Genomic DNA, 20,113 nt, shown 5'->3' on the forward strand with positions numbered 1-20,113 from the left:
GTTTTCCTTTAACCTATAGACAGGCTGAATGGTCTTTTGGGTTCGATTTGTTGCCATCTTTTTAAATGGCGGCCAAAAACTTAAAAACCCTTCTTTATGAAATAATGTCCGCGTGAAAAGTAATAAAAAATGTCCCGACGGGCTGACGGGCGACGCCGAGTGCCTTCGCTCCTAGGGTGCTACAAAAATATAAGTCATCAGTAAAACCTACCCATTCTTTATATAATTTTGATGGAAGTTCTTATTACACGCGAGAGACGCCGCGGGTAACAGCTAGTATTATATATTTTTGATGTTAGTAAATAAATTCATGACTCTACGTATTGCGACTGTACTCAATTAATTTCTATATTAACGCCTGTAAATCAGGTGCAAATTACCCCCGCAGAAGAACTGCATGTACGCGTTAGGATACTGGTCGCCTGTATAAATGGCTCTCCAATATGTTGTACTGTATACTATCGTGATAACAATTTTATCATGCATTTTGGGTTAAAAATTACGCATAAAATAATCGAGATTCTTCATTCAATTACGTCGTGATTCCTTTGTACAAAGAGAACAGGTGTATTCGAATTAAGCAATCGAATAAGGAAACTCAAATACTCAATAAACTTCTGGTGCTTAAAATCTCGCTTTATTTTCAAAATTGTAACCGAAGTCTTTGTGTTTCTTAAACGTATTCCCTTAAGCCCGTCGCACACGTGTCTCTGTGCAAAAAATTCGAATTTGTTTTACATTTCAGCCACATAAATAGTACTCAGAATGGTTTAGATTCCTGGTTGTAATGCCCAAAATCGTTTAAATGCAATTTGCGTATATCTTCCCCTCACTGCTATTCGAACCGAGGAACTTTCGTCTGACAGTCTGATACCATATTGTATCGGCTACAGACACTGGTCGACAAATTGCAGAGCTAATAGTACGCTAAGAGATATTTCACTAGAAGTAAATTTATTGAAATAGGGATAGAGCGAGTACGTAAAAGATGTGGCTAAATTATGGGCTAGACCATCTTCCTTAAACGCCTTTTTTTAATTCTTGGGTTTACAAACAATTACCAACTATTTCGACTAAATAATATATAAATTTTTTCAATACTTGGAAAGTCTGTTTACAATAGACAATTCCAATGTAATAAAGAGGATAAAACAAGGGGCTAAAACCCTCCCTTTGAATCACTTTCTGTCGCCTGTGCTTTGACGGTAGCTTTAATTTGCTTACCGCCTTTCTTACCGTTTTACGTCGCAATGGTCAGTCTATATAGAGACCATGGTAAATTTCCAATTGACCTTTTGATCAGCACGTAGAGATATCCTTAGATAAAGTCAATTAATGAATTAATATCAGAGCTGTTCTATCCAAACTGGATAGAAACTCGATTTGTGTTACGAAATACGTATCTTTCTTGTACGAGAATAGTTTTGATGCTTTCAAAAAATCTTGAAAGATTTTGAAATTGATAGCGATCAGCTCGAAGCTATTTAATTTTTGTGGCTGAGAATAGCATTGTCAAATGCTTCAAGTGATATTTTTTTTTAAAAAAAGTAACAACATGATTTTTTTTTTGCTAAAAATACCAATTAAAATATTTTATATATTAAACATTAAAATGAAAGTCATCGCGACTTAGAACTCAGATTTGGTGCACGACAAACTTTGAAGATAAATTCAAAGCGTGCAAGAATGGTCATAGAACCTGGAAGCTAGAACGATCTTATACGATTAAAGCTCAAAAATCAAAGGGGGCGAAAGAAAGTCCACACGAAGTTTAAATTCGGTATTCTTTAAATTCTCGCCGCTTGAGGCACGAATTTCGCGTTTGTTACGCGAATTATTTTATTAGAAAAAGGCGTGGAACGCTGCTTTTAAATTATTCTTCTTCTTCTATTTCAAACAAATTGACGCAGATGTTAGGTAACTCGCCAGGAATATATTATAAACAATCCCCCCCCCCACCTGTAACCTCATGCGCCAGAGAAAAAAGAATTAACCGTTTCATATTTACTTGGCACGCTACGTTTAAGGCGAGAAGTTTCTTTATCCAGATATGGTTAGCCACATTAAAGCGTTGATGTCTCAGTTTAGCATATAAATTTCATATAATTTTAAAATCGGTGATTCTTTAATACACCCTTTCGACGAGTCTAAGAGGGAAAGACGCGGGGATAAAACTCTCCCTTCCATCTCGCTTTTTAGCGCCTGCGCTGTAGGCGTTTTGGTTCTGAGAGTGCGCAAATAAGGCACTGGAGCAACCCCCTTGTATCTCCCGATACTAAGGGTTGCCTACCCCTCTTTCCGGGTCGAAAGGGTGTATTCAGTGTTTCCCAAATGGCGTGTCGTGAGATTTGAAAACCATGGATTAACTAACACTAGGGATTGTTCACTAACCGTGTTTCCCATGTATTTCTATTGCCGACTACATGTTCCGAATTATTCCTTGATTCCACTTTTCATTCCCCTAATTTTTTGGACCGAAACGGATGTATGAAGATATAGCGCCATCTCTAGGAAAAATAAATCGTTTTTGCGGATTTTAAAGATGGCAGCGCCCAATTTTAGGCGGGATTTTAATTTTGACGTCATAGGACACTTGATATTTGGTCCAATTTTCTTATAACTTCCAGTTAGGGGGTGTTTGGAACATTCATACTTTAAATTTTAGGGCGAACGAACAATCCCTAGCGTTAGTTAATCCTTGTGAAAACTGTGTTGTGAGCTTTCAAATTTCGAGTCAAAAAATTCTAAATTGGGTTCATAGACCATATTAAAATTGCATACAACGTTGTAGTTTGAATACATTATTGGCCTACAAATAATCTCGCTGTTTCTAGGAGTCTAGCATTGTATCTTTGTATAACCAAGAAGTGATATCTAGTTTATTAGGGAAAAGGTTTAAATTCGCCACATTTCCAGCTTATCTCCAGTACAAACGTAGGTACGGAGTTAATCCCCGTCTCTAAATTACCACCAGCATCTCATTGGTTCTTGAAAACTCACGTCAGCTCGACGCGAATGACGAAAATTACGTATTTTCCGACTGAGGAGAGGCGAAATAGCCCTGCCTCCTTTTACGCCCCCCCCCTTGTATTTTGAAAGGGGGACTGGGACTATGGAGCGCGAATACTTAGGCATCTTATACCATCTCCCTTATAAACGAGATATCACTTCTTGGTATAACATAGGCTATAAACCATTTTCACCAAAGCCAAATATGGAAATTCTACAAAATAATGTTTTGTGAAATAAAAAAAAATTAAAATTCACACGGAAATTATTATGTGACATCAGAAGGGGATAATAGAAGTAGAATGAGACCCTGTTTCGATCCTCTTAATACTTTAGTTGAGTTACATGATTCTTAATTCCCAGACTCACCCATTTTGTTTGCTCTCCCGCTTATCAAATTTCAGATGGGGTGAAATTCTATAACTGTGTCTGTTTGGTACTAAACCCTCAGCAATCAACCCGCTAACCTCGTCTTGACGTGTGACAAAAATCCACAAAAATGCTTTGGCAAATAGTTGAGCACTAATAGAGTAATTATGAGGTAACTATTTATCGCGTATGTTACTCGGTTTAGTAACCCGGCTCCAAATGTAAAATAATGTTGGGAAGAATCATATTACAATTACCCCGTTTTGCAGTACACTTCTCTCGAAGAGGAGTATTATATACTTCTGGTGACATATTTTTATGATCAGGGGAAAGAAAAACTTTGGGAAACACTGCTTTCATTAGCACACTAAAAATGCGTAATCTTAAGCCTTCGAATGTAAACCAATTTATTGCGTAAGATCGACTCCATTAAATCACACCCACACAAGGTTTTATTATTATATCGGGGTTGATAGTTTTGCCTGAGAATTCTCAAGTGTTTTGAAAACCTTTTGAAGAGTCTCGAATACTTCCGTATGAAGTTCCAGTACTAAAACACACAAAACAATTATTGAATGAAGCGCTAAGCTGGTGCGAAAAAAGGCTGGTCTGACAAAGCAACAAGTTCGTAATTTCGAGGTTGAAATTTCCCATAAATTATATTTATGGCAATACGATCATGAAAAGCACAGCTTAGAGTTTCGAATCGATCTCCCACCTAACTTAATTTCAAAACCATAATTTATTTTTGCATTGATAAAAGTTAGACCTAAGTAAACTGATTGTGACTATTTCCTTGTTTTATGGGGCAATGTTTGGGAGCTCATATCTCCGTGACTTAATGTTGTAGGCCCCATGTTCTTTGAAGCTTTACACTCAGTTTGACTCCAAGAACACGTTCCTTAAAGGGAGGGTGAAGTAGAAAATCAAGTGATTTCTTTATCAATTCTTCTTCTAATTATAAGGCCAGTCTGCATAGTGAAACATTCTGGAAATACCTACGAAGAATTTTAAAAGTCAAATTAGATTCAGATTTTAGGGATTATTTGAAATAAGGACCTCCGATCAATCGCTTAACGGCCTACCTTTTTGTTAACAAAATTCTTGTACCATGATCCATGTCGAATGAAATTTATCGCGAGATTTGACAAAATTTGTGCGCGATGTGACAATCGTGCCGCGAGACATGGAGTGTGCCACATGGAGCGTTCCACGTGAATTTTGTTAACAAAAAGGCAGGGCGTTACGCGATTGGTCAGAGGCCATTATTTCAAATTACCCATAAAATCTGAACCTAATTTTAATTTTAAAAGCATTCGGAGATATTTCCTGAATGTTTCCCAATGCAGAATGATCATAGAACTAGATGAAGAATCGATAAAAAATCACTTAATTTTCCACTTCACCCTCCCTTTAAGGCAGACTTATCAGAAACACCCTGTATAGATGTGATAGATTATACTTTTTAGATTTCAAAATTTATAAACTTTATTTATAAAGGAAGTGTCTTTTTAATCCCTCATTTTAAAAAGGGTGTAAACGATAAAATAGACTAATGACACCCTGATACTATTAACTGCATTAAAACCTATGGGAAATAAGCTTTTGATGCTGTTATGAGGAGGTCGAGAGAAAAGCGGTCTGCAAAATCTCAAAGCAACTCTTCAAGAAAAGGCATTTCAAAAGTTTGACGTGCCAAAAGTGAAAAAGATTTTTTAATGGCATCTATTTGTTTAAACGCCAAGATTTCAATCATTTCATCTCCGCTACGAGTCGATAATGATTCACTTACAAGTACTCTTAGAACAATAGAGGGTGGAACTTTTTTTTGCACCATTTTGAAGATAGAAAAAAACGGATGTTGTAAAACAGTGAAAAAGGCTCTGAAAAGGTCACTAAAGTTCGCCATGGCCTTAGGAAGAGATATGAATCATCAGATATCTGTATCGGTAAATTACCATTTTCGGTCATTAACATTTCAAAAAAACTGGTGTTAGTTGTGGTTTAGTAAAGTTTGAGGGTGAAACGATGTTGCCCATTTCCGCACAATTTTCAAGAATCATAGCCCAATTCCGCACACTTTTTATGGCCCATTTCCGTAAATTTCTTACATTGAAATTTTAGTTCACCATTTTTTACCATAACCCATTTCCGCACAGTTTTCAAATAAAACATTTTTATTTTTTTTGTTGATTAGGTTAGATTCGAACGGTTCGTTTAGGGTTAGGTTTGGTTTGGTTAGGTTACGTTATGCTACAATAGAGGCATGCTATTAAACTGTGCGGAAATGGGATATGAAAATGAAACGGGCTGTAGGTGTTTAAGGTGTGAAAAATAAAACTGTGCGGAAACGGGCGACCACCGCTCGTGGTGTGTTGTGTTACACTCATGGCAAAGTTTGGTATCGAATGGACATTTTTATCTCAAATACTAAATTAAAATTGATAATCAAAATGATTGACAGTAATCGTTGTATTCGGTGCCTAATGGTTGTCGAAATTATTTTCCCGCTTGGAAAATGTTGAATGTTTGAATTGAAATGCCTTTAAAATATTTAACATTGGAAATGGTTTACTTTCTATGAACACATTTGCAGTCCCCTACCACCCACTTGATCCCTATAAACGAAACTGACCTATTCGAACCAAGGCAAGCCCTAACCTGAAAGTATAAGGGGTGTCTAAAAAGCATGGTACTTAATTTAAATGGCGTGGAGTATGTATGTATTGTACATACTAAAAGTTTTGCAATATAAACACCACATGAAAAGTATTTATTTTATTCGTTTCATGTCACTATTTCAAAAAAAAACTTTAATTTAATCAAGAGGTCTATCTATTTCAACACGAAGGGCCTTTATCTATAAAATTAAAGTTCTGTCTGACTGATTCATCGACGCCCGGTCCAAACCGCTTATCTAGAAAGCTAAAATTTCTTTAATGTTATGAGTTCATAAGATATGTGCCATAAGTTTATTACTGGTTAATGTGAGCTTGTCATAAAGTGACGTAGATGAAATATCAGATATTGTAGTAAAGCGACGCCTGGTGAGGTGCTTAGAAAGGCTTCGTACAGACTAAATAGGAAGACGACTCCAAAACCCAGTATAGTCAATTCTCAGTTAGTCTCCATTACGAAATATAGGTGGTGTCATACTTATGGAACACATCTTATACACTTATGATGGTACTCACTTTTAAATGATTATTTCAAATTGTAATTATGCATTCATCTACCATATATTACGTAAGGTGCGCAATTAAGTTTTCTTGAATGAACCTACACGTTACGCTTCTTCATGTCAAACAGAAGCTGCCCACCCTTTGAATAGCACAAGGAGGCTATGTTATGGAGAGTAGATGACTGTAATGGCTTTAGATAAATTATGACAGTAGAGCCACATACAGTGGGCTATACTTTGCTCCTCTAACATCATCTGCTTCACAGACACACCTAACGCATAGCTTTCTCTAAGAAAACTTAATTGCTTAAACCTTGTTTAATACTGTAATTGGTAAATGCTTCCTATTTTAAATATTCACTATTTTCCCTGTCCTTTTTAATGAAAAAATAAACCTGCTCTTATTTTTGAAATCTCAATTTTATGTTTTTCAAAAGTACGCAATACTATTGATTCTATAAATCATGACTGAATAACAGAACATGTTTCTACAATATCAAATGAATTTTCCTTACACTATATTTTATTTTAAAATACATAGTTTTTAGGCTAGGAGGATTTATACCGTTTACACAAGGAGACCATGCTACTTGTGGACTAAAAGTGCAGACTAATTTGTCCTGCAAGTAGCCTCGACTCCTTGTGTAAATGGTATGAATCCTCCTAGTTTGAAAACTATGTACTATCCCATACAGAACTCTTAAGGCTCATTTACATGCACGCTTGTAGCTCGTAAAAACAGGATTTTGCTTGAAATATTTGAAATCTTTTCTGCACAAGCTCAAGCTCGGCCATTTACATGACTGCTTGTAGCTTCGCTTGTTCCTTGGTTTGGTTTTTAACAAGCTCAATCCGCAACCAAAACGAATTTGGTTTTTTCTAGCAAGCGCCAAAAAAAAAGCTACCGCCATCAATGAAATTTCCGTTTTTAATCATTTTGAGAAAATTTTAACTGGATATTAGGCCTCTTTGAAATGGCAAATGTACCGAATTGACGTTATGAATATCAAACAAATATTTGAATAATTAGGCCAAACACATATTTATAAAATTAGGCTTAGCGAAAGTTTTAAAAATTAGGCTTAGCAAAACTTTGAAACATTAGGCTTAGCAAAACTTTGAAACATTAGGCTTAGCAAAAGTTTGAAAAATTAGGCTTAAGAAGAGTTTGAAACATTAGGCTTAAGAAGAGTTTGAAACATTAGGCTTAAGAAGAGTTTGAAACATTAGGCTTAAGAAGAGTTTGAAACATTAGGCTTAAGAAGAGTTTGAAACATTAGGCTTAAGAAGAGTTTGAAACATTAGGCTTAAGAAGAGTTTGAAACATTAGGCTTAAGAAGAGTTTGAAACATTAGGCTTAAGAAGAGTTTGAAACATTAGGCTTAAGAAGAGTTTGAAACATTAGGCCTAACGAAAATCTGAACAATTTCAAGTTATATCTTAAAATATATTTTTAAAAGCATGTAAATCAAAAAGCTTGAAGCTTGCGCTTGGGCCTGTAAAAACGTAAATAAAAAAATCTCAAGCTCTGTCACTAGCAAAAAGTTCACGCACAAGCAGATTTTTAGAAACCATGTAAATCAGCCTTTACGAGTAACTATGAATTCAACTCCATTCCTATCAAAAGTGGCAATTTATCATGCTAGTTTCTTGTGTCAGATAAAAAGCCATCAAGCCTAATATTTATAACATCAAAGATAAGGTTTATGTAAGAAAACATATCTTCCCCATTTTAAAAACAGCGTTGAAGCCAAATTGGCCTTTTTAAAGTTTAGGTTATGGCCTCGGCTATAACATTATTCTCAAGATTTTTACATTAAGATTAAATAGACACGTTTTTGAACCTTACTAATATTTTTCCCTGGGTATCAGATTATAATTTACTTATATTAAAGCACAAACAGTAAAATGTTTAAAGGAACAGTTCAGGTACCATAAAATTATACTTTAAAAGAGCGGCCTTTTTTTAAATATAAAAAGAAAAATATTAAACAAAATAAATGATATCATGAGTTAATAATATGTTAACTCCCTAGGGAGCTGACATATTATTAACTCATGATGATATCTTATAACAAAATAAATAACATTTAATTAGTCTTAAAAAGAGGACTATTGCGCCCCCGTTAATTTAGTGGCATCTGCTAAACCGAACCTTTTACCCCTATACGGAATTGGTTGAATTCTCACAGGCTGAGAAAGGTAAGGGGTAAGAGGCTCTGGCTAGCAGACGCCACTAAACCAATGGCGGATGGCGCAGTAGTCCACTTTTTAAAGACTAATTAAATGATAATTATTTTGTAATAAGAGATCTTGTATTTTTTTAATATTTTTTCTTTTATATTTAGAAAAAGGCATTATTAAGGTATAATGTTATGTTACTGAAATTTTCCTTTAAAAACCTTTAGTATACAAGCTCCTTATTTGGTTACGAGACTGGCTGTTTGTTATAGTGTAAAATACGTAACAACTTTATGTTGTAAAAATGTCACAATTTAGGTAAGACTAGGAATGTTTTTCAACGAATTTAAGAGTAAAGCATCTAGACATAAATTTCAGGGGAATAAATACAACAATAACTTTCATTGTTAAGTATAGAGTAGATTAAGACATTAAAGTCATTACGTGAAAAGGCGTGGATTCAAAATGATGGCAAAACACTGAAAGGCGTAACGTCAGTTAACAATGGTCCATTTATATTAATATAACTCTAGGTTACAGTTAATGTCTCAATCTACGAGTGATAAACGGTTTTGGATTAGAAACGTCTCGAAAACGTTGTTGATTACTGAGGCCGAAATCCAAATAGAATACAACCTTATTTGGAATTATCATTTACATTTGATTAAAGGAACGGTGCAACTAGAAATGTGAGCTGGTTACTTGCCAAATTACGCTTTAAATGATCGGTTTATAGCATATTGTATTTTACCGTGGTAATTGACCCGACATATTACGGGGAAGTTATCAATAAGTTAATTGATTTTCGTATTTTTGGAAATACGACAGTTAGTGTAGTTTACTTATTATAATTAATTTTTCTCATTTCTGTATATTACTGATTTTAAACACCATGATAATTTCTCATCTTTACGTGTAATTATCTCAAATGCAATGTAGATTATATCATAAAGTTATAATATATGTTCCATAAGTATGACACTACCTATAGTTTGGAATACTTGACTTACTGAGAGATAATCCGAGAACGACAAGCGAGAATTGTCGACACTCGGTTTTGCAGTCCATCTGCCTATTTAGTCTGTACTAAGCCTTTGACAAGGCCTCACCAGGCGTCGCTGTACGAGAATCTATGACGTTTCACCTACGTCACTTCGTGACAAGCTCTCAGTAACCAGTGACAAACTTATGGAACATATCTTATGAACTTAAGATTATATGCAAAGAAAATATGATATAAAATTCCCACACTGTCCAGAGCAGCAGGGAAATTTTAGCGGAGTAAAGTATTTCACTGTAACTTTATTTAAGAAAAAAAAAAATAATATAATAGCGCATAAAAAACCAGTAAAAATTGGGAGTGAAGAAAGCTATTCATCTCATCTTTACTCTTAAAAAGGTCCGAGTCTTTTTGTAAAAGAGGCCGCCTTCTGAAGAAGACCTATCTCCCAATTTTGGGAAAATAGAAACCAACTTATCAACAGCTTTCATTGTCTGAAAAAATATTGTAAGCCATATTTTCTTATTCTTCGCGTCCTTTTCAAAGAATTCAGTTACACCATGGTTTTATTATACGAGTTCCAAATGGGATTATATTTTGGTTGCTAGTCTATTTATCACGTTGTCGTCCAAACGAATTTGGACAACACAAAGTTCATCCCATAGAAGATCTAACTGGCGGAAGACTACTTATGTCTTTTGACAAAAAGCACACGATGTACTGGGCTTCAAAATTAGTTCCAACATTTCATATTCTGACTTTTATGATGTTTTCTATGGATGTTTTAAATTTTTAATATTAATTGATTTCAATATTTTTTTCTTTTATTATTATTATAACATTCAATATTTTAAAGTTCAGGTAACATTACAATATACCTTAAAAATGGCTTTTTTCTAAATTGATCTGTTATTACAAAATAATTAACATTTAATTAGTCTTAAAAACGAGGACTACTGCGCCATCTGCCATTGGTTTAGTGGCGTTTGCTAAAAATATATGATTGCCAATCGAATATCAAAAGTTGTAAATCCCGTCTATAGAATATATTAGGGATGAACCGGTACCGATACCATATCGGTATCGGCACCGATACTCGGGGTTTCCCGATATACCGATACTAAACCGATAATCGTTTTAAATGCGTTATATGGCGCTACATGACATTTTTAGGTCTTTTAGTAACGTAATGATGGTGATAATATCTCATTTCTATGAATTTCAATCGTGACGAGTTCTCATTTATATAAAAAGTACCGGAATTCAGTTTATCTAACAACTAATAAGCGAAAATCTTTCTTAGTACGCGCCTACTACTCTAGGGATGAACCGATACCATATCGGTATCGGTTGAAGTATCGGGTTTTGGATCATAGTGAGTAAATATCGGTATCGATCGGTATCGGTTCATGCTTGTACCGGTATCGATCGGTATCGGGTTAAGCCTGGTATCGGCCATCTCTAGAACATATGGATCCAGTGTTCTTAATTTTAATTAAATCGGTTCGAAAGCCTGGAAGTCATTCCTTGAAAAATGTATTTAACATTTCTGGCCGTTATTATTCAATGTGGAAGCGGATTGGAAAAATCTTTCAAAGTGCGTGGTAATGCTTAAAGGGCGCAACCACAGGCTTGCGGGAGCTCTATGCGTACATGCACAAACGGAGGACTTACTTTTACTTCTTGAAAAGCTACCGGACCCACAAGCCTCCGGTGACACCATTTAAGAGTAAGGAACCTGAAACCTCTAGGTATAGCGGTTTTAACTGGGCGTCATTCAGGACTTTTACTTTTATCAAAGTTCATAAGATATGTTCCGTAAGTTTGTCACTGGTTACTGAGAGCTGGTCATGAAGTGACGTAGGTAAAACGTCATAGATTCTCGTAAAGTGACGCCTGATGAGGCGCCGTCAAAGGCTTAGGACAGGCAAAATATAATGGTGGACTGCAAAACCAAGTGTGTCAATTCTTTTGTCGTTCTCATACTAATTTTCAGGAAGTCGTCTTGCATTACTAAGTATAGGCAGTGTCATGCTTATGGTACATATCTTATAAATTTATGCTTGTTTAGATAAACATATTCTACTTGGTTTATCTCTTGATATATATAATTTTTTATTCTGAAAATTTTAGCTTGAGATATCAAGTAATATTCTTTACTAATTGTTTAATTATATTTTAATTCCACTATATTCAAAATTTCTTTGATTTAAAGTTTATTGTCGGATTTCATAAGAGATTTCAAGTTATATCATGAATCTATTAATTATCATGAATATATAAATGACTAGTTTGACTACCTATTCAGGGATAATGTGGTCAAGTTTCGTGACTTTTTAAGCAGAATCTCGAGATTTTAAATACTGAAAATCAGTATTTCTTTCGTCTCTTGTCAGCACGCTCAAACCTACGCTGTAGATTACCGCTAAGCCGTTCCAGCATAGAGACCTAGGTTTGTGCGTACTGAAAGCCAAAGCTGTAATCGAATAAGCTGCCGTCGGATATAGGGAGTTGCCTATCCTCTAAGCGAGAAAACAAATTTCCTCCCAAGCATCCTTTATCCATGTTCACACACACACTCTCTCTCTTAAAATTGTCGTCTGCAAAACTGGACTTCCAGGTGTTTTGATTCTGATTGGGTACTGCAATTACGTAAACCGCGTGCAAGTCTAGAAAAGTACCACCTATCCCTAGCTAACATGATATAAGGGCTAATGATATAAATATATGCATATATTTACGTTAATTAATAGATTCATGGTAATATTGATTGAAAAATTATTTATTTATATTTTAATGTTCAAAATTCCTGTGATTTAAAATACATGAGTTTAATCAAGAAACGACGAAAACTGTTTCTGCTCTTTGCATGCTAAATAATTTAACTTCATATTATATAGGAACGCGTTTGTCTCTTAGTTCAGATTGAGAAATCTTTCTTTTATTTGACGCACATGTGCCCACGGAATGCCATATGACGCCCAAGGGACCCTTTTTAAGGTACAGGAAACGCGCGAAAAATGTGAACTAAAACTCTTACTTCCTGCAAGACTTTCTGACCTCATCAAGGGGTCCCAAAAGCCCACTAAATCTCTCCGTTAGACTGTCTGAAATAGCTTATCGTCATCCAGGAAGGATTTATATCTTAGCGGACGATTTAACTCTATTAGGACCATGCAGCTAGAGGGATTTTTCTGGTGTAACACTGGCAGGACCAACTCGAGCTTTGCCTTGCTCCCTAAAGACTACAGAGAAATAAAACGCGGTGCCAACTTCTTATTTTAGTGCACGGAAGGGCTTCCGGTTTTTCTCACCACCAAAGAAAATGGTTTAAAAATATAATCTTAAAAGGGAATATGAACTGTAACGAAATGATTTATCAAACAAAGTTATTGGTTTAAGGCTCTCACGTGGAATTAATTATCGTATTTTCTTACAAAGGCAATATACTTTAGATTCTGCGAAAATTAGCCAAAAAAAATTTTCGTTTTAATTTATGGAATACGTTTTAATAACAGCCATTCCGATAATATATTAATTCCTATAATAAAGTGGAAACTTATGAACATAATCTTATTTTGCGTTAGGCCTAGTGGTTCTTGAAGCGTTTCGTTTAATTCCCATCAAGGGAAATTCGCCTTTGACTAACTAGTTCTTAACTCCATTTTGACCTGAGGAAATATATAAGAACCGAAAATAGAAAAAAATTTACATACATAACAACTTCCACGCGAAATGACATAAGTTTGGATTACAAGGCACTAAACAATTCAAAAGAGTTCGCTATGATACGATTCTGCTTGATTAAAACAGCAATGACATAAGTTTATAAGATAAGTTCCATAAGTATGACACTACCTATGCTAGGGTCAGTGTGGCTTGATTGCTGGGGATTTAATGCCAAGCAATTATAAAATTCACCTTACGGTGCGATGCCCATTTGAAGTTTGATGAGCGGGAAAGCAAACAAAAAGGGTGAGCCTGGGAAGAATGACGTTACATAACTAAAGTATTAAGAGAATACACAGTGGCATCCTTTTTGTATTATCTCCTTCTGGTAGTAAAAAAAAATAAAGTTATAAGTATAAGTCGTCTGCCATATATTTACAGTTATAGCCATAAGTTTATAAGATGTGTTCCATAACGCTAGAGACTTCCTGAGAGCTAGTTCGAGAACGACAAGCGAGAATTGACTACAGTCGATTGTGCTATCCATTTGCTTAATCCGTACTAAACCTTTGACAGAACCTCACCAGGCGTCGCTTTACGATAATCTATGACGTTTCACCTACGTCACTTCATGACAACTAGCTCTCTGTAACTAGTGACAAAATTATGGAACATATCTAATGAACCAGAAGTATATAATACTTCTCTTCGAGAGAAGTATACCACAAAGCGGGATAAGTGTAACGTCATTCTTCCCAACATCGGATCATTCGGAGCAAGGTTACTAAACCGAATCACATACGCGATAAATAGTTCCCTCATCATTACTCTATAAGCGCTTAATATTTGGCAAGACGTGCTTGTGGATTTTGTCCCACCCCAAGACGAAGTTTGTGGGTTGATTGCTGAGGATTTAGTATACCAAACAGTTAAAGAATTCACCTTACGGTGCGATGCCCATCTGAAGTTTGATGAGCGTGAAAGCAAACAAAAAGGGTGAGCCTGGGAAGAATGACGTTACATAACTTAAGTATGAAGAGGATACAGAGTGGCATCCTTCTTCTATTATCCCCTTCTGAATGAACTTATTGTATAAGTGATCCACCAACGACATATCTGTGACTTCAGTCATTCCATTTTGTTCACTTATCTATTACTTTTTCTATTCTTGGCCCACAATGATAGCTTTTAATAATAATACGAGAAAATTAGCCCATCATATAACAGATCTTGTTTTTTGACGTTTATATTTTAACCATACATCATTCAAGCGTCATATTCTCACACTATTCTTAATTATACTTTTGGTAAAATTTTACGACGCCCTTTTTTCCTTGGTGTAATATTTAAACCAAAGCTGGTATGCAATCCACTGGAGCAGTGGATGAGTAGCTTCCGATTAAATTCCCGATCATGGCAAAGAAAAATTCGTTAGATCAGATGCTACTATTATTATTATGGCCTAATGTATCCAGCGTTTTCTTCCCGCCAAAAAAAGTGTTACCTATATGCGACCTACAGTGAGAGAAAATAACACTTCTCCCGGCGCTTACGTATTTCCGGTAAAAAACCGGAAAAGGAGATCAACCAATGAAACTTTGAACTGAAAGGTAATTAGTATAAGCAGACGACGTTTTAGAAATGTTGTGATTGTTTGCGGACGGTTGGTTCAGAGTCGTATTTTATCTTTGAAATTATTTTAATGGGTTAGGGTTGGCGCAATAGGAAGTTTTATTTTTTTCGCATTAAAATGGCAGAATTTTGGATATTTTTTGACAAAGCCCAAATGATAGAAACTCATTTAAATTCAGACTTCAGAGCGTTGCCTACGGAATAAAAATTTTTATTCCGTAGGCAACATTCAGAGGCAGGAACTATTTATAGTGAGAGAACCAAACTTTATCAAAAAACAAGAGCTAAACAACAACTTAATAGTCATCTCGAAAACCTTACTAAACAATTTTAATAATGCGTCTAAAGAACTAATAGAAAAATTTAAAGAAAGGCCCAACCCATTTTTAACGAAGCCTGTTGTGAAACCAAAATTATTTTTCAATAAGCAAAAGAATGAATGTGACGCCAAGAAGTCAAACCTCCAAAACCGTTAATACCATTTGGAACTATCGTCACTTTCAAGTTCTCGATATATTAATTTCAAAGCCCTAAGAGAGGGCGCCGTCTACTATCACTTTCACCCGTCTCCCCTCCTCTCGACTACTATTCGGAAGAAAATGCTGGATACATTAGGCCAGTGTGACTGAGTAACTTATAGGGAGCTAGTATATGATTCACTCATGCTGTTACCGCTAGTGCTCTATAAGCTTATAACCATAAGTTCATAAGATATGTTGCATAAGATTGTCACTGGTTACTGAGAGCTTGTCATGAAGTGACGTGGGTGAAACGTCATAGAATCTCGTTAGCACAGACTAATTAAGAAGATGGACTACAAAACCGAGTGTAGTTAATTCAAGCGTCATTCTCGAACTAGCTGTCAGCCTGTCAGTAATTCTCTAGCTTTACGAAGTATAGGAAGTGATATATTTATGGTACATGTTTTATAAACTTATGGCTTAACTGAATCACACCATAGTCTCTTGGATGATGCAGGCCCGTCCAATTGGCTCCAATACGCGAATTTCGCATTATAAGTCGAGAATCGAAGCCGGCCGTTTATGGAAGAAACCCCCTTTTTTTGGCAATAATTCCTTTAAATTCAGAAAGCACTGCTATAAATCTTTGGAAATTTTAATGAGATGAGTAAACTGATGTCTTTTATCACTGTGTCAAGTTTCAAAAGTTTCTCTTTCATCGCTTTTTTTTTTGTTAGAAAATTTAATAATAAAGGGATTTAGCCTTCTATGGGATTAAAGGTGTTTATTTCGGTTTAATTGCTTCTAATCTCTTGAAATTTTACTTCTTTATATGGGTTTGAAGTTATCATGCTATATGTTTCATAGTTCTATAATCAATAGTTATCTATATTTCCGATACTCGTTTAACGTTTGTTAAAGTTTCATCTTTCTTACTGCATTTATATCTTCAAAGTGTAGGATTTATATTAGAATTTGGTTAGATCTCAATTTGCGCGAAAACGAATTTATTTACTAAGAACGTCGGATCATAGCTTTAGCCTCTGGTACCATCCTGAGAAACTTCGTCTGCTTATACTTTGGTTCCACCCACAAAACATGTATATGGTCAAAAATGTCATTCTTATCTCTATTTTCCTGATTAAAAAATTCGTTTGTAAATTGCATAAGTGGTAAAAAACAAAGCGGTCAACAATGCGATATAACTCCCGATTTAGTGGAATTAAGTTTTAAAGTTAAGAATATATTTAATTGATATTTTTTAAAAAAGTAGTTTCTTTAAGTATGTGGTTTCTCTTGCTTTGTACTAAAATTAATATTTTAGTATGATCATTACATGTGCTATTATTATTATTTACTTGCCATATATCTGTATTTAAAGCCCAAAATATAAGAGAATAAGGCCGATAGATGGCAAGCGTGAGTTTTGAAATTATAAGCCATTCCCATCAAAACATTCAAAGTAGTCGAGGATGAGTAGGGAATTTTATGCAATATTGTTGCAATATCAGCCTCTATGGTTGCTCAAATAACTGCAAAATATTTGAGAAACAGGGAAACCCGCAGAGGATCTCAAACAGGGGCGCTTTCATCGCGTCACGCTTACGGAAAAGTGAGCTTTAAAAGGATAAAATAATGATATAGTTTCACCTGGTTTCACGTTCTCTTAAAGAGCGCAAAAACCTCCCTCGTATTTTTATCTACCAATCTATCTACGTCTGTCTCTTCCAGTCCCGGGATAACCTCGCTTGAAAAGAAACCAAGAATCATTTTCTTTTTCAAAGCTTTTCCAAGAAAGTATCAACAGGTGGTGGGATGGTGGGATTTAAGCTATAGCGAACATCCTGATCCTCATCCTCATCCCTAGAAAATATTGGACTATTCTCTTCCTGAAACGTTTGAGTCATTCTGTCTCTTTTTAGAAAGCAAGCAGAGTCTTGACACGCAATGAGTATGTATAGCAAAAAGCCGCGCAGGATTGTTTAGTTTAATTTTTTTTTAGCTTCCCATACAGCCTTCCTGACTCAGATCGTACAAAAAGGAAGCCAAAACAAACAAATCTAACAGCGACATTTAAACGCGATTTGGTGGGTGGCATTTAATTTAAAAGTTTCAAAAAAAAAAAAAAAAAAAAGAGTGGGTAGGATTCCTGGGATCAATTTCGCTTGTTCGAACAGCGAAGAGTGCCTTGGAGAATCAGCTATAATTTCCTAAAATATATTTATTAGTTTCTCTAAAATAGAAATGCACTTATTCCATTTTAAGTAACCTACTTCCCACAAACTTGCAGTATTATCAAAAGTATATGGAAATAAAAACAAAAAGTATACTTTGTTGAAATTTGCTCGCTCGCGTGTAATACGAGAAGCCCTTCTTTATCCCAGAATAGTGTCGATCCCCCTCTCCCTATGATTACCTTCTCGACCGTGAATGGGCTCATATAGTAGCAGATATACTAGCTCTAGTACCAATAACGAACGTTTGCATCGAAAGCATCATGTACTACTTTCTATAAACCTATACGTCAAGGAGCTCTTCCCTGATTTGTTAGTTCCTGTAGGTGGTTGGGCGGAGGGTTGTTTGCTTCTCAGTTTACATGTCGTCTACAGCCAAAGGCAGGGAATTGTTGGGTCATGTTCGCATAGGTTTTTGTCATATTTAGAGTTATACCAATGATGTAATTTAAAACACTTCTGTTTCAGGCATGCGCACCACGTTACGTTTATTTCTCAACGAACAAAAAACGCCGTGAACCAGTGGGAACGTGTTGGACTTCGAGAGCATCATTCACTGGGTTCCAAGAATACTCTCCTTGCAAAAACTGTAAGTTCGCAAACCTCGCATACCTTTCACTAACATGACAAACCAAACATGGTGTGTTTAGAAAATGCCTCGTTTGTTTATAATTCAATTTAGACTTAATGTAATTTAAACAGGCGAAAATCGCAAAAGCCCAAAGTTTTCTTTAGAGAAAATGTAATACATCGTACGTCCAGGGACGTGTTGAAACGGAGGTGTTTTGTCATGTGAACTATACACCCGCGACCATAAACTCCCATAGTGTTAGAAAGGAGGTTAATTTGTTTCCTTTATGACACGTGGGCTATTGTTTGTATATTTAGTTACTATTTTGCGTCTTCTCCCAAAAACAAATAAACTATTTTCAAAACTGTCTAGTACTGATTACGCATCTACAGATTTAAACCTTGTCAAGATTTTTAGGAGACGGCAGTTCGTACAGTGGGCACGAAAGAGAGTCAAAGATTGAAGGGGGAATGTAACTATAACGGCACAACCCGATCTCTCTCTCACGCGCACTTACCTCGACGCAGAGCCGAGAAGCCAGACTCACGTGATCCTCACTAGCTGAAAACAAACTCTGATATTTTTTCCGCTCTATTGCGCTAATAAGCCACTTCGACGTAACTAAGAGGGAAAGACAAGAGGGTAAAACATTGCCTTCCATCTCACTTTTCGACGCCTGCGCTCTAGGCGTTTTGAGTCCAGAGAGTGCGCAGACATGGCAATAAAACAACTCCCCTGTACATCCCAGTACGGTTCGTAGTGCAAAGTTGCGAGAACTTGGATGCCGCATACCACGTGATCAGTTATAACCAAGTTTTCTAACATCCCTTTTTCTTGCGTTGTGAAAGCTAAGATTTACGGTTGTCAGTCTACAAAGCGTGTACTAAACAGCTCCGTTTTTACTCGTCCCTGATCCTACGTCTAAATGTTAAAGCCTAGCACGAGGGGTGAAGAAGGGGTCATGGGTTCAAATCCGGGCAAACTAATACATCTTCGTCATATCCTTTCGTCATGCCAGTGACGCGTAACCGAATGAATGGGGAGTTTAAGTTTTACACTGTGCCAAAAATGTTACTCAAAATTTTCCCTCCCTTTTCCCCTAGCTTGGTGTAAGTCGTTTTATAGAGGATGCCATTGTTTTCAGATATTAAATAGTGTGGGATCTATTTATAAAAAACAAACTACGTTATATATTAAAGATATACCGTCTACAGTATTTTATCAAGCATTTTAAATATATAGTATCTACAATATAAAAACATACTCTAACCACCCTCGGGATACGTATAAATAAAACGTTGATTGGAAAACGAACCCCCTGTGACTTTACACTTATATCGGTTCAATTCATGTTGATATTGGGATAGTGAGTAATGTATGTACAAAGAACGAAGGTCATCGTAAAACTCGGTGTTAACCTGTACGCTTGGCGGAAAGTAATCGAAATTATAAACGTTTGTTCGGGGTAATTACGCCGCCTTTTATTCAATAAAAATTATTAGCTTTTTTCTTTTATTTGAAAATAATTTCTACACTATGCAAACGCTATATGCAAAGAAAGAATTATATTCAACAAGAAGGAAAATTCCTTCTTGATTCAAACAAGGATTATATAAAATAATCCTTGATTCAAATATATCCTATTACTTTCCCGGTTTTGAGACCAACGAAAAATGTTTTATTGATAATTTAGTTAAAATTAATTGCTCGATAATCCATGGCTGCTGTCATATTTTTCAAACTGGCGCGTGAAAATACATAGACCGCGATAGAGATGTACGCGCCATCTATGTTACTGAGACAGGC

The 20,113-nt window shown here is 35.7% G+C and overlaps 1 protein-coding gene across 1 annotated transcript in view; it reads left to right on the forward strand.

Moving 5' to 3' along the window:
• Nucleotides 1-20,113, forward strand: part of LOC149703710 (integrin alpha-PS2-like) — a 62,147-nt gene that overhangs the window by 14,364 nt on the left and 27,670 nt on the right. Inside the window, exon 4 of the mRNA XM_089866959.1 lies at nucleotides 18,205-18,325. Coding sequence (XP_089723085.1) covers nucleotides 18,205-18,325 — 121 coding nt within the window. The remainder of the gene's footprint in view (nucleotides 1-18,204; nucleotides 18,326-20,113) is intronic.

This window comes from Phalangium opilio, unplaced genomic scaffold (assembly GCF_054372755.1).
Source record: "Phalangium opilio isolate 3A_F unplaced genomic scaffold, DU_Popi_V2 ptg000017l_1, whole genome shotgun sequence".
Lineage (NCBI taxonomy): Eukaryota > Metazoa > Arthropoda > Arachnida > Opiliones > Phalangiidae > Phalangium > Phalangium opilio.